This window comes from Capricornis sumatraensis, chromosome 16, assembly GCF_032405125.1.
Source record: "Capricornis sumatraensis isolate serow.1 chromosome 16, serow.2, whole genome shotgun sequence".
NCBI classification, from domain to species: domain Eukaryota; kingdom Metazoa; phylum Chordata; class Mammalia; order Artiodactyla; family Bovidae; genus Capricornis; species Capricornis sumatraensis.
In genome coordinates this window covers 47054203-47068926 of record NC_091084.1, presented here as the reverse complement: position 1 = coordinate 47068926, position 14724 = coordinate 47054203, and the positions used below count along the sequence as shown (strand labels likewise).

The following is a 14724-nucleotide window of genomic DNA, read 5'->3' as shown; positions in this document are numbered from 1 at the left end:
TTCTAAGGCCCACTTGACTTCACATTCCAGGATGTCTGGCGGCTCTAGGTGAGTGATCACACCATCATGATTATCCTGGTTGTGAAGATCTTTTTTGTACAGTTCTTCTATGTATTCTTGCCACCTCTTCTTAATATCTTCTGCTTCTGTTAGGTCCAAACAATTTCTGTCCTTTATCGAGCCCATCTTTGCATGAAATGTTCCCTTGGTGTCTCTAATTTTCTTGAAGAGATCTCTAGTCTTTCCCATTCTGTTATTTTCTTCTATTTCTTTGCATTGACCGCTGAAGAAGGCTTTCTTATCTCTTCTTGCTATTCTTTGAAACTCTGCATTCAGATGCTGATATCTTTCCTTTTCTCCTTTGCTTTTCACTTCTCTTCTTTTCACAGCTATTTGTAAGGCCTCCTCAGACAGCTATTTTGTTTTTTTGCATTTCTTTTCCATAGAGATGGTCTTGATCCCTGTCTTCTGTACAATGTCACGAACCTCCGTCCATAGTTCATCAGGCACTCTCTCTATCAGATCTAGGCCCTTACATCTATTTGTCACTTCCACTGTATAATCATAAGGGATTTGATTTAGGTCATACCTAAATGGTCTAGTAGTTTTCCCTACTTTCTTCAATTTAAGTGTGAATTTGGCAATAAGGAGTTCATGATCTGAGCCACAGTCAGGTCCTGGTCTTGTTTTTGTTGACTGTATAGAGCTTCTCCATCTTTGGCTGCAATGAATATAATCTATCTGATTCTGGTGTTGACCATCTGGTGATGTCCATGTGTAGAGTCTTTTCTGTTGTTGGAAGAGGGTGTTTGCTATGACCAGTGCATTTGATCTCTGTTTGTTTCCAAGGCAAACCATTCAATATCACAGTTATCCAAGTCTATGCCCAAACCAGTAATGCTGAAGAAGCCAAAGTTGAACGGTTCTATGAAGACCTACAAGATCTTTTAGAACTAACACCCAAAAAAGATATCCTTTTCATTATAGGGGACTGGAATGCATAAGTAGGAAGTCAAGAAACACCTGGGGTAAAAGGCAAATTTGGCCTTGGAATATGGAATGAAGCAGGGCAAAGATTAATAGAGTTTTGCCAAGAAAATGCACTGGTCATAGCAAACACCTTCTTCCATGCTCAGTCTTGTCTAACTCTTTATGGCCCCATGGACTGTAGCCCATCAGGCTCCTCTGTCCATAGAATTTCCCAGGCAAAATTACTGGAGTGACCTGCCATTTTCTACTCCAGGGGATCCTCCCAACCAGGGATCAAACCCACATCTCTTTCATTTCCTGCATTGGCAGGCAGATTCTTTACCACTGTGCCATCCGGAAAGCCCCTAGCATTGAATGTATGAAAGTGAAGTCGTTTAGTCATGTCTGACTCTTTGCGACCCCATGGACTGTAGCCTACCAGGCTTTTCCGTCCATGGGATTCTCTAGGCAAGAATACTGGAGTGGGTTACCATTTCCTTCTCCAGTTGAATGTATACTTCATGGTAAAAATAATGTAACCATGCTATAGAAAACCAAGAAAAAGTGTATCCCAAGAAAATGCCACCTCCTAAAAATTGTGTTTCATCCCGACTGGATCTTATCCATTTTAGTTCACTATCTCCCAGTTAGGAGTTGAGGCATTCATCAAGAAAATCAACCAGAGCACTGCTGGCATAAAACTTTATTTTAAAAAGGCAGGCATGAGAGTTTTCCAAAAGAGCCTTCTTACTTGGGGAAGGAGGCTGAGCCAGCAGTATTTTTATGAGAATTTAAGAGGAAGGGTCAGCAGAGTTTCACCTATTTCAGAGAATTTCTTTGCCTCTTGATGTCCACAGAGAATTTGTTCTAGGACCAGCCCATTCCCCGCCCTGCATCCCAAAGACACCAAAATCCCACAGTACACACATCCTTTTATGACGTGACTTAGTACACTTACATCCGCAGTCACAGGGGCCTGAACATCGTCAAAGATAGTTCTTAGAAATAGGGATTGTCCTTAAGGATGAGGAACCGTTGTCTGCGATGATACCAAGAGGGTGAGGAGGGACAGTTAGGCGCTAAAGTCACTTGAAAGAGAGGTAGAGGAACAACCAATGGGAACAAGGACACGCAGGGGCCACGCAGGAAAATTCTTTCAGTGCCACTTGCAGGGATCAAATACAAACCCAGGTCTTCTGACTCCTGGTCAGAGTTCTTTTCACTTCTCATAGATGCCCAACCTTCTCCACTTTGGTTGGTGATTGAGAAAGAACCATGAGTATCCTGGACCCAACCACAGAAGGAGAGGTTAAAATAAGTAGGCCTCAACAGAAAAGGCAAAAAATCGGAAGATTTTACCACTTGGTACTAAGAATGCGAGTTGAATCCTTTGTATGGCTGGCTTGTTCCTTCCGGTGAAGGGAATTCTGCTACTGGAGAGTGAAAAAACTCAAGGACCTCCTCACTAAGGAGTTCCATTCCTGATGGTTTGGCTCTGAAAGTGCCCCTGTATCAGTAATTGTTTGGTTCTTCATGAAAATCTTCTGAGCTTGAATTTCAGGTTCCTCAGCTATCTCCCTGGGTGCCTAAGCCTGTGGCCCATTGGAGCTCTCTTCCCCAAGGGGCAATGGGGCCTGTGCCCTGCCTGCTTGAAGACAGACATGTAAGAGAGCTTTCATTTTTTTCCCTTGCTGTGCCTTTAAGAGCTGCAGGAATGCAAAGAGAGTCTGGAGGCGGGGTGGGGTCTCCCAACAGGATTTCTGGGAAAAGGATCTTGGGAATTTTGGCCAGAAACTAAAATGAGAGTCCAGCTCTGAGAAGTTGGGGGTGGTGTGTATGGGGTCAGGGCTGTGATTGGACTGCACAGTTCTCTAGGGAGGAGGAAAGCAAAAGTAAAAAGAAAAGAGCGGGGGAGAGGGGAGAAATCCTCCCGGCCCCCTCCCCACCCCATGCACACTCACCCATGCCTGAAGAGGGGGCAGCCACTATCTGCAGAGGGTCCCCATGTGTCAACGGTGATGGCAGCAGATGCTGGACCCAGGGAACTCTCTACCCCGAGTTGGCCTGCAAGGCCTCCGGGGACGGACTTGCCAACAGCTGGACTTGATCACCAGTTTGCAAAGTGAGATCACGCATCAGAGGAAGTAACTAGCAGAGTTTGCTGTCCGGCTATTTTTGGAGGATTTTCTTAGCAGCGGCTAAAAAGCAGGAGACCACCACCGACCCTTGAGTCTTCTTTGAGAAGCAGCAGCAGAAGAGATTCCCGCCCTGGGTGGTTTGCAGGATGATGCTGGCTCTTAGGCGAGCTTGCATTTTCAGGGCTCTGGCCTTCATGGCCTTCCTGCCCCCACCGCCACATGCCCAGGACCCGGCCATGGTGCACTATATCTATCAGCGCTTTCAAGTCTTGGAGGTAGGTGGCATCCATGCCCCTGACCCAGGGAACCTGCCTCCCAGGAGTCACTTTATCTTACCCACGCTTCCCTACCTACTGGGATGTGTTTCTCCAGATAGTGAATGATAAGATTGCTAGGGGTACACTGAATATTTTTCATTGTCTAGTGGTTTCTTGAGCAGGGCTTTCCTCTGTTGCCTGATTTGGCAGTTTCTCTCATTTGTAAAATGGGGCCATTAATAGAATTTACCTCTTACTAATATTCAGAAGATTTAATGAATTAATTCCTACTTAGAACCTTGCCTGGCATGGTGGTAAATGTCTAAAATGTTATTACTCAATTGCTCAGTTTTTAAATAGGAAAATTAAACATTTTGGTCACGTTTTCTTCATGTTTTACTATATCAGGAGGATAGCACATTTTCGTTTTCTTTGTGTCTTTTAATGGTGAGACTTTAGGTCCCTGTAAATAGTCATGATATTGGCTTACTGAAAAGCTTGAGTTTCTTTTGCTGAACTAGATTTGGTTTTAGAAAGGAGCAGGATTCAGCAGTGTTAAACAGGGAGGAAGTTTCGGGGCCTTTTTCCCGAGCGTTGTAGCTGCCACTTCATTAAAATGTGCAAAACCCAACATTTTTGCAGCAGGGACAGACTCCCTGGGGCAAATGTAACCCGCTGTCCTAACCTTTAACACACCCTGGCATTGACATCAGCTGTTTCTTATGTCCTCCCTTGCTTTTGTACAAGTTACATTTTGATAAATTATTTTCCTTCTCTGAAAGGTATTTAGTTTCTATATTCCTGAAAACTCTTTAAGTCCAAACTATTTGGTTGCAGTCAGGGTAGAACACTTCCTCAGAGCAGGCTGCACTGGGTTTCTGAGGTCCGGTGAGCCAAGGCCTGGGAGCCACAGATGGAATGTTCCCAGGCCAATGGCCTCTTGCTGCTGCCTCACTGGTTCTCTCCTCAGAGACCGTCCCGATCTCACTTTCTCCCGTGTGCTAGAATTATGCTCAACTGTGGTCCCTCTTCATTTACCGCAGACCCGCCTTGGGATTCAGGGCGAGTCTCATCCCTGCAAGCTTTCCACAAGACTTGAGTCTGCCTGCAGACGAGGGTATTGAGTACAGATGGATACTTTCATAGCTATGAAGGTGGACTGAAAAGAAGAGGGTATGATTTATGTAGGACTTCCCACCCTGACTGTGGTGACCCTAATTAGTAGGAAGCCAAGGACCAGGTGGCTCCACTGTTGGCCAGGCAAACATGTGAAAAGTGATGCAATCCCACATCCAGGGGTTTGTGTGGGGTGGGGGTGGGGTAAGAATAAAAGAGGATAGATGTAGACAATTTCTCTCTCCTCTCTCTCTTTCCCTCTCATCCTCTCTGTTTCTGTCTGTTTCTCTCTCTCTCCCTCTCACACACCTCTCTCTCTCTCAATCTCTCTTTCATTCTTCAGTGAACAGTCTTACATCCTGCTGTTTGAAGTATATATTTTTACAGCTTTTGTGGAGAGCATTTTGGTAAACCACCAAATGGTCTTTATACATCCTGGCCCAGAAACCCATCCCATTTCCATCCTTCATTCACTTATTCCTTTATAAAAAATATTTTTTTAAGTTAATTCTTTTTGGCTGCTGGATCTTTGTTGCTTTGCACGGCTTTTCTCTAGTTGCAGCGAGTGGGGACCACTCTTCATTGCCATGCTCAGGCTTCTCATTGTGGTGGCTTCTCTTGTAGAGCCAGGCTCAAAGTGAGCAGTCCTCAGTACTTGCAGCATGTGGGCTCAGTTAGTTGCGGCTCCAGGGCCCTGGCGAGCAGGCTCAGTAGTTGTGGCACACGGGCATAGTTGCTCCACGGCATGTGGAATCTTCCTGGACCAGGGATTGAACCTGTGTCCCTGCAATGGCAGGCAGACTCCTAACCACTGGACCACCAGGGAAGGCCCCTTAACTTATTCTTTTATTCAGTAAGTTCATATTAAGTGTGACTATGTGCCAGGTGCTGAGCAGGTGCTGGGGGTGGAGCTTACATCTGGAAATGTATCCTGAGAAAATAATCAGAGAAGTATAAATACGTAAAGACAAAGATTTTCTTCACCATGTTTGAGTGGCGAATCATTGAAAACTATGTAAATGTCCATTATGTTTATGTGTATGTCAGTCACCCAGTCACGTCTGACTCTGCAACCCCATGGACTGTAGCTCACCAGGCTCCTCTGTCCATGGGATCCTCCAGGCAAGAATACTAGAGTGGGTTGCCATTTCCTTCTCTAGGGGATCTTCCCATCCCAGGGATCAAACCCGGGTCTCCCATATTGCAGGCAGATTCTTTACCATATGAGCCACCAGGGAAGCCCAAATGTTCATTGGAAAGAGTCTAATCAATTTAATGGAATTGTGTTATTAAAATTATGGTATGCTGCTGCTGCTAAGTCGCTTCAGTCTTGTCTGACTCTGTGCGACCCCAGAGACGGCAGCCCACCAGGCTCCCCCGTCCCTGGGATTCTCCAGGCAAGAACACTGGAGTGGGTTGCCATTTCCTTCTCCAGTGCATGAAAGTGAAAAGTGAAAGTGAAGTCGCTCAGTCGTGTCTGACTCCTAGTGACCTAAATACATATCAATTGGTTTTGAAATATGTTCACAATATATCAGCAAATTTAAAATGTTATACAACACACATGTAGCAAAATCACATTAACATATGTTTATATGTGTATGACTAAATGCATAGGAAAACCTAAAGATTTGTACACTAAAGTGTCAATAGTTCTTTCAGTTAAGGAATTATGGGTGATTTTTTTTTTAATCACCCCCTTTTAACTGTTTGTATTTTAAAAGTCTATTTCTATGAATAAGAGCTATTGACATTACTTGGGCAATTTAAATAACTGGAAATAATTTGAGAATTTATTTTCTGACTGAAGCAAGGACTGCAGAAATGTACCCAAGCAACAAGAGCATACATTCAAGATTTCCAAGAGTTCTCGAAAAACATATCTGTTATGTTGGGAAGATGTCACACCTACACAAGTGAGTACAAGAGTGCAGTACACAACCTGGCGCTGAGAGTGGAGCGCGCCCAGCGGGAGCTCGACTACCTGGAGTACCTGCGGGAGGCCGACGCGTGTGTAGAGTCAGAGGACAAGGCGCTGGCAGAGAAGCTGGTCCAAGAAGCCGAGGAAGAGCAGAGGGTCCGGACGCTACTAAACGCAAGTAAGAGAACTACATCTTTACCACCCCTTCTGGGGACTTTCAGAACACAGACCTCACACAGGTAGGGAGACTGACCAAGTAAGGACTGGGTGTGTGCTCTTGTGGGCACGTGCTGGGAGAGAAATCTTATCAAGGAACAGGTATCCAAAGGAAAATGGATTCTCAGAAAGCGGCTTTCTCGTTTCCAGAGAGTTCCTAAAACCTCCATAGAAGCTCAGGGCAATGGTGTCAGAAGTCAACCCAGGGAAGGGCTTAGTTTGGTAGCGGTGTGTGGTCCCATCCTTCCGTGGAGAGTGGCAGGTTGGTGGATTCTCCCAGGGCCCTGGGAGCTGGGAGAGTGTGCCAAGAAGCAATATAAAATTAGAAATGGCAACAGCCAATCCTCAGGGCCAAGGACTACTGTGAATTATTATTGTTTGTGCTGTTGGGATGATGATATATTCAAGATATTTGTCTCCAATCTTAGGATCCATCAGAATCACTTCCAGGCCATTAAGAATAAGGATTAGGAGCTCAAATGATAATAAAAAGTATCAAGCAACAAAAACATAAATGAGAAGGAAAATTTCCTGTGCATGAGTCCATCTCATCAAAAACAATGAGGGAGACAAGTCCGTGCCTCAGAGGCTGTTTTCTGAGATGGTTTCAATGAAAATAGGAAAACTTTATGTGCTATCTATGCCTGCCCCAAATATGAGAACATTCCATCAGGTAAACAAGATATAAGCAGCTGAATGCCATCTTTAGGCCAAGCGTTTCATGTATCCTTTCCATGCAATCCTTGTAAAAGCTCCTTTGGTCATTTATAAGAAAGATCTTCCAAAATGAGGTGACTTCTGATCTGAGTTTTGAACACAGTAGTTAGAGAAAGATGAGCAGAGGCCGCGTCAAGCAAGAGTGGCAACAGATCAAAAGCAAGTAGCACTTCCACACATAGATCTGCAGGGACGGCTGAGTGGAAGCTGTGTGGGGCAGGAGAGTGCCAGGGAGCAAGGCTGAAGGGTCAGTAGCACCCAGATAGTGAAAGGCCTTGCTTGCTGAGTCCAGACGGTTGAACGTGACTAAAGAAACTATTGAGAATCATTGAACAATTTTTGAGGGCTGTTTAAGATTTTCTTTTCTTTTTCTAAAAAATTTTATTATTGGAGTTCAATTGCTTTACAATGTTGTCTTGGTTTCTAGTGTACAACATGAGAGAATCAGCTATATGCTCTGCTCAGTTCACTTCAGTCATTCAGTCGTGTCCAACTCTTTGAGACCCCATGGACTGAAGCACTCCAGGCCTCCCTGTCCATCACCAACTCCTGGAGTTTACTCAAACTCATCTCCATTGAGTCGGTGATGCCATCCAACCACCTCATCCTCTGTCATCCCATTCTCCTCCCACCTTCAATCTTTCCCAGCATCAGAGTCTTTTCAAATGAGTCAATTCTTTGCATCAGGTGGCCAACCTACTGGAATTTCAGCTTCAGCATCAGTCCTTCCAATGAATATTCAGGACTGATTTCCTTTAGGATGGACTGGTTGGATCTTCTCACAGTCCAAGGGACTCTCAAGAGTCTTCTCCAAAACCACAGTTCAAAAGCATCAATTCTTCGGTGCACAGCTTTCTTTATAGTACAACTCTCACATCCATACATGACCACTGGAAAAACTATAGCCTTGACTAGACAGACCTTTGTTGGCAAAGCAATGTCCCTGCTTTTCAATATGCTATCTAGGTTGGTCATAACTTTCTTTCCAAGGAGTAAGCGTCTTTTAATTTCATGGCTGCAGTCACCATCTGCAGTGATTTTGGAACCCTCCCCCCCAAAAAAAATCTGTCACTGTTTCCACTGTTTCCCCATCTATTGCCCATGAAGTGATGGGACCAGATGCCATGATCTTAGTTTTCTGAATGTTGAGCTTTAAGCCAACTTTTTCCACTCTCCACTTTCACACTCATGAAGAGGCTTTTTAGTTCTTTGCTTTCTGCCATAAGGATGGTCATCTGCATATCTGAAGTTATTGGTATTTCTTCCAGCAATCTTGATTCCAGCTTGTGCTTCATACAGCCTAGTGTTTCTCATGATGTACTCTGCACGGAAGTTAAATAAGCAGGGTGACAATATACAGCCTTGATGTGCTCTCTTCCCAATTTGGAACCAGTCTGTTGTTCCATGTCCAGTTCTAACTGTTGCTTCCTGACCTGCACACAGATTTCTCAAGAGTCAGGTCAGGTGGTCTGGTATTCCCATCTCTTTCAGAATTTTCCACAGTTTATTGTGATCCACGCAGTCAAAGGCTTTGGCATAGTCAATAAGGCAGAAGTAGACGTTTTTCTGGAACTCTTGCTTTTTCAGTAATCCAATGGATGTTGGCAATTTGATCTCTGGTTCCTCTGCCTTTGCTAAATCCAACTTGAACATCTGGAAGTTCACGGTTCACATATTGCTGAAGCCTGGCTTGGAGAATTTTGAGCATTACTTTACTAGCGTGTGAGATGAGTGCAATTGTGCGGTAGTTTGAGCATTCTTTGGCATTGTCTTTCTTTGGGATTGGAATGAAAACTGACCTTTTCCAGTCCTGTGGGCACTGCTGAGTTTTCCAAATTTGCTGGCATATTGAGTGTAGCACTTTCACAGCATTATCTTTCAGGATTTGAAATAGCTCAACTGGTATTCCATCACCTCCACTAGCTTTGTTCATAGTGATGCTTCCTAAGGCCCACTTGACTTCACATTCCAAGATGTCTGGCTCTTATCTGGGTCCTGAAGATCTTTTTTGTACAGTTCTTTTGTGTATTCTTGCCACCTCTTCTTAATATCTTCTGTTTCTGCTATGTTCATACCATTTCTGTCCTATATGTATGTGTATGTATATGTGTATATACATATATGTGTTTATATATATACCCTCCCTCTTAAGCCTCCCTCCACTATTGAGCAATTGTAAACAGAGCCATGAGAGGCAGGAACAGGGCAAGACTAGAGAGAGGACACTAATCAGGGCAATGCTGCAGCAAATGGGCAACAAGTGATCGTCTCTGCATGAAGTGTCAGTGGGGTGGAGAAGGACAGATGGGTTGGAGCGTCATTGAATGTTGGCATATGCATGGCTTTGTGACTGATAATTGAATGTGAAAAATAAGTGAGAAGGGTAAGTCCAAGATGCTTCCTAGGTTTGGAGCTTAGGCCATTGGGTGGTTGGTCTGAAATATGTTGAGATAGGAAACCCAGGAGACATTTTGGAGCACTTACTACTTCACTCTTTTTTGGGTTTTTTTCCTGGAGCACTTTTTACTCTGAGGTCTTCTAGTTCATTTATTTACTTGCTGTTCATTTTATGCCTCCCCATCTCATATAAGAGCCTGGATCCTGTGTTTCACGTTCAGTGTTGAGTCCCAGAGCCTAGGATAGTGTCTATGTTCAACAAATATTTGTCAGTAAGTAACTAAGTGAACAAATGAATGAATGGGCAGAGGGATTGTTCACATGGGCAGAGGAGTTATTAGGTTTTGATAGAAAAAAGAACATCTTATCTGTGAGTCAGAAGACAGAGTGGAGACTGCCTTATCTACAAGAAGAAGCACTTGGTCAAGCTGGTCAAGTGAGTGTCGTTTTCAGCCTTGTCTTGAGATGAACCTCCTCCTTCTGAGAGGAAGCGTGAGTGCATGCTAAGTCACTTCAGTCAGGTCCATCTCTGTGACTCTATGGACTATAGTCCTCCAGGCTCCTCTGTCCATGGGATTCTCCAGGCAAGAATACTGGGGTCGGTTGCCATTTCCTCCTCCAGGGGATCTTCCCAGCTCAGGGATCAAACCTGCGTCTCTTAAATCTCCTGCATTGGCACACAGGTTCTTTACCACTAGCACCATCTGGGAATACTCTGAAAGGGAACAGTTGAGGGTAAACATGGGTCGAGGGATTAGGCAAAAGGGTAAGGATGAGCCAGTGGAAAATGAACAGCTCCCTAAAAAGCTGACCAGGAGGGAAGAGTGTCTGCTAATGTAGCCTGAGCTAGAATGTGCCTGAACTTTCATGCCGAGGGTCAGGGAGGACCCCAAGCCTGAATCATGGTGCTGGATTGGATCCCTGAGACACTCTAAACCCCTCAGACCTTGAGGTGGCCCCTTTCTACTCCACCTAGAGCTCAACAGAGGTCCTGAGTCTGGACTTTGTGTTTTTGTAACCCTTGTCCTTTTCCTCATCTCTCACAACCTGGATGCCTAAAATATCCCCTCTCAGCTCCATGGTGAGTGAAAACTCTTCCAACTTTTTAGAAATTGCTGCTTCCATGCCCATTGCCTTGGGAGCCCTCTTTTGATGATCTGTCTGTTTATGATTCAATAAGCACTTTTTGCCCCTACTCTTGGGTGGGCCCTGTGCTGATAGCAGGGACAAAGGAGCAAGTGGAAACACACCTGTATCCTGCGCTGGCTTTCTCACTGCGTCTCTTGCCTCTGGTCTTACCTCCTGCTGCCGTCTGCTGTTACGTGCATCTTCCCAAAACACACACATGCTCTCACTCCTCGGTGTAGACTGTTTTTGTTGTTTGTCATCAATTATCATCAGCAACAAAAAATCCCCTCAAATGGCAGCATTTTAGATGGGGAAGGCCTATCACAAGGTGGCCTGAGCTGATGTCCCTCTTCTTCCCCCATAACTCACCCACATGCAGTAGCAATTTTTGTACAGATATATATATAGGGTTGGAGAAGGCAATGGCACCCCACTCCAGTACTCTTGGCTGGAAAATCCCACAGATGGAGGAGCCTGGTAGGCTGCAGTCCATGGGATCGCGAAGAGTCGGACATGACTGAGCAACTTCACTTTGACTTTTCATTTTCACATATAGGATAGCCATTCCCTTCTCCAGGGGATTTCCTCGACCCAGGGATTGAACCTGGGTCTCCTGCAGTGCTGGCAGATTCTTTACTGTCTGAGCCCCCAGGGGAGCCCTGGTGGGGAAGCCACTCTAATATATGTAATCATTATATATATATATATATATAATACATATATATATATATATATATATATATATATATATATATAATACATATATATATAATATTTTCTGCCCACCCTTCATGACTCAAAATTGCTGTGGATTCTCCAAGAACATTTCTGGGTCCCCCACCAGGCAGGTTGGCCCCTAATGCTCCTAGAGCAGGTTGTTCAGTCTTCTGAGGCAGCACTAACACTCAGCTACACACACCTGTGTGTATTTGACACCTCAACCAGACTGTGCACATACCTGACGTCTTCATTGCTGTACTCACAGATCCAGGGTCAGGACCTGCCGAGGAGCAGTCTGTAAACATTGTCTGTAGAAGAGATGCTGATGGCGGCGCCCCTCAGAGCTTGGTTTAGGGAAAGATGTAAACAATCCCAACTGCGTGGTTAGTGCTCTGGCCTACTGTTTGCAGAGGCTCTGTGCCCAGGGATGGACTTTGGGGTGCCAGCGTATTCCCCTTCCATGCACTGTGTGTGTTTTACATATTGTCCCCTCCCCCATTGCTTGGGCCGTTTCTCTTAGTAGCTTTGCCTATGTTAGTTATGCTAATACTGTGCAACAAATTACCACAACTTTAGCAGTTTTAAATAGTATACATTTATTGTCTTCGAGTTTCTGTGGATTCAGGAGTCCAGGTACAGCTTATCTGGACATTTCATTCAACAGTCTCTCGAGGGTACAGTCAAGGTGTTACCTGGCCTACATTCTCACCTTGAGCTTGGGTCCCTCTTCCGAGCTCACTGATGTTGACAGAATTACCCTTCCTGTGGTTGTAGGATGGAGGCCCTCAGCTTCGAGAAGCCGCGCCTCTCCAAAGGCAGTGCACCATGTAGTTATTGCTCCTTCAAGGCCGGGAGGAGAGTGCTTCTCTTTGGGAAGTGCTCAGCCCCTGTTTTTTACCTGCTTTAGGTCAAGCCCACCTATAATCATCTTCCTTTTGATTAACTCGAAGTCAACTGATTTGGGACATTTAATATTTTTTGGCTGCACTGAGTCTTCGCTGTGGCGCTGGGGCTTTTGCTCCAGGTGCAGCGTGTAGGCTTCTGATGTGGAACATGGGCTCTGGAGCATGTGGGCTCAGGAGTCGCGGTGCCTGGGCTCTGCAGTCTGTGGCACATGGGTTCTCTAGTTGCAGCATGCAGGCATGGTTGCCCTGAGACATGTGGGATTTTAGTTCTCTGACCGGGAATCAAATCTACATCCCCTGCAGTGAAAGGCAGATTCTTAACCACAGCACCACCAGGGAAGCCCCTGGGACCTTAATTACATCTACAGAATTTCCTTAGTTTTGTCTAGTCAAGCAGAACTATCGTATTCACAGGTGCTGCCCTCACTCAAGGGGAGGAAGTTTGTAGGGCATGACCGTGGAGGTGGGAAACTTAGAATTCTGTGCATCCCAGCTGGTGCCGTTTTCTCTACCCACCTTCTTCCCAAAAGGCTCCTCTCTTCCTGTCTTCTAATGCTGGCCGCTGCAACTGTGCCAACTCTGGAACTTCCACAGGAATTCTTAAGACCCAAGTCAGAACCCTTGTGTAGCCAAATACGGGGTTATGGGCTAGGGAGGGTCACTAGAGGTCACATTAAGAGTTTCATTCATACATACGCCGTCTCAGAGAGTGTCTTTGAAAACCTTAGAAAGATAGGATATCATAACTTTCTTGGAAAGTTCAACACTGTATCTTAGGAGATTTTCTAAGAAATTTCAACCATCAGTCTAAATGGGATGCTAGGGATAGTAAATAAGGTAGAGTTGCTCTGTAATTAAGCCTTTTTTTTCTAGAGGTGTCCTCCAGTCTTTAGCCTTTATTTAGAAGTAATCCTCAAATGATGTTCATGTGAGGCCCACAATTCCAGGGATGTTTGGGGATAAGGTAAAATTCTTAGAATCTTAACTCTAACCCATATAGACTCTCTTCTTTCTCTTCTTTTTTTCCTCCTCTCCTTTTCTGTCTAACACACAATTTAGAATGCAGTGAGTGAAAGTTACCTGAATACAATTTAACTTATAAAGTCACTCCAAATCTTTGGTATAATTGCTATAAGTAAAAAAAATTTTTTGCTGCACTTGGCAACTTATGGCAAAGCACCAGTGGCTCAGATGCCCAGATTAAGAATTTAACTAACAGTCTTTGGCAGATTCCACAGGCTGCATTCTTGTGTGAATCAGAATAATATTAACCTCTTTTTAACTTGTAAACAGCTTATAAAGAAAAATTCTTGAGGCAGTCAAAACAAGTCATTATAGCATTATTTTATTTCCTGTTTTAGTCCAGCTCCTTTATTTGCAAGGGTGCTTGCAAATAACCTCCAATAACTCTCTCCCTACTTAAGTAAATAACTCATATCTTTTGTTAGATCATGTTTCAGAAAAAAGTGTATTGCTGCAAATTCACATGCCTCTGGGATCCACTCAGGTAGTATACCTTTGAGTGCCTCACATTCAAAACCGTTAAAAATCAAACAAAATAAAACAAACAAGCAAAAATCCCACTGGAAGCCAAATAAAACGTATTTGTGAGCCAACTCCCCAGGTCCATTAGTTTGTGATGAGTGGAACCAAACATTAAGAGATGTATAGCTCTTAAATTGTAACAGAGAAGAATATCTCCCACAAAGCTGTATACACAGGTGTAAGTGCAAGAGAGTATGAGAGTACTTGTGTTTGTGTGTATGTGTATGTGCACACATATACACACACACAGAAGCTGCATTCACAAATCCTGGGCAGCAGTACCAAATACCAGCAATGCTCAGTACCTGGGCAGTGTACATCCAGCTTATTCTGTGCTGCCTACTGGACAGTCCCATAGGTCACTGTGCTGCATTCAAAAAGGCCAGTGTATTTCTTGTGTATCCAACTGGAAGGCCTGTGATCTATGAGGATACCATTAGGACCATCACACAGGTATTAAAAGAAGGTCCCCCAATTTTTTTTTAATATTTACTTATTATTTATTTGGCTGTGCCAGGTCTTAGCTACAGGACACAGCATCTTCAGTCTTCGCTGGGACACGCAGGTTTCTTAGTTTCGGCATGGAAACCCTTAGTTGCAGCACATGGGATCTTAGCTCCCTGACTAGGGGTCGAACCTGGATTTGATCTCACATTGGAAGCACAGAGTCTTACCCACTAGACTACCAGGGAATC

The 14724-nt window shown here is 44.4% G+C and overlaps 1 protein-coding gene across 1 annotated transcript in view; it reads left to right on the top strand.

Moving 5' to 3' along the window:
• Positions 1-3052: 3052 nt before the first annotated feature.
• The window catches only part of OLFML1 (olfactomedin like 1), a 31696-nt gene continuing 20024 nt past the window's right edge, over positions 3053-14724 (top strand). Inside the window, exons 1-2 of the mRNA XM_068988556.1 lie at positions 3053-3382; positions 6291-6579. Of these exons, the coding sequence (XP_068844657.1) occupies positions 3254-3382; positions 6291-6579 (418 nt within the window). The 5' untranslated portion in view covers positions 3053-3253. The remainder of the gene's footprint in view (positions 3383-6290; positions 6580-14724) is intronic.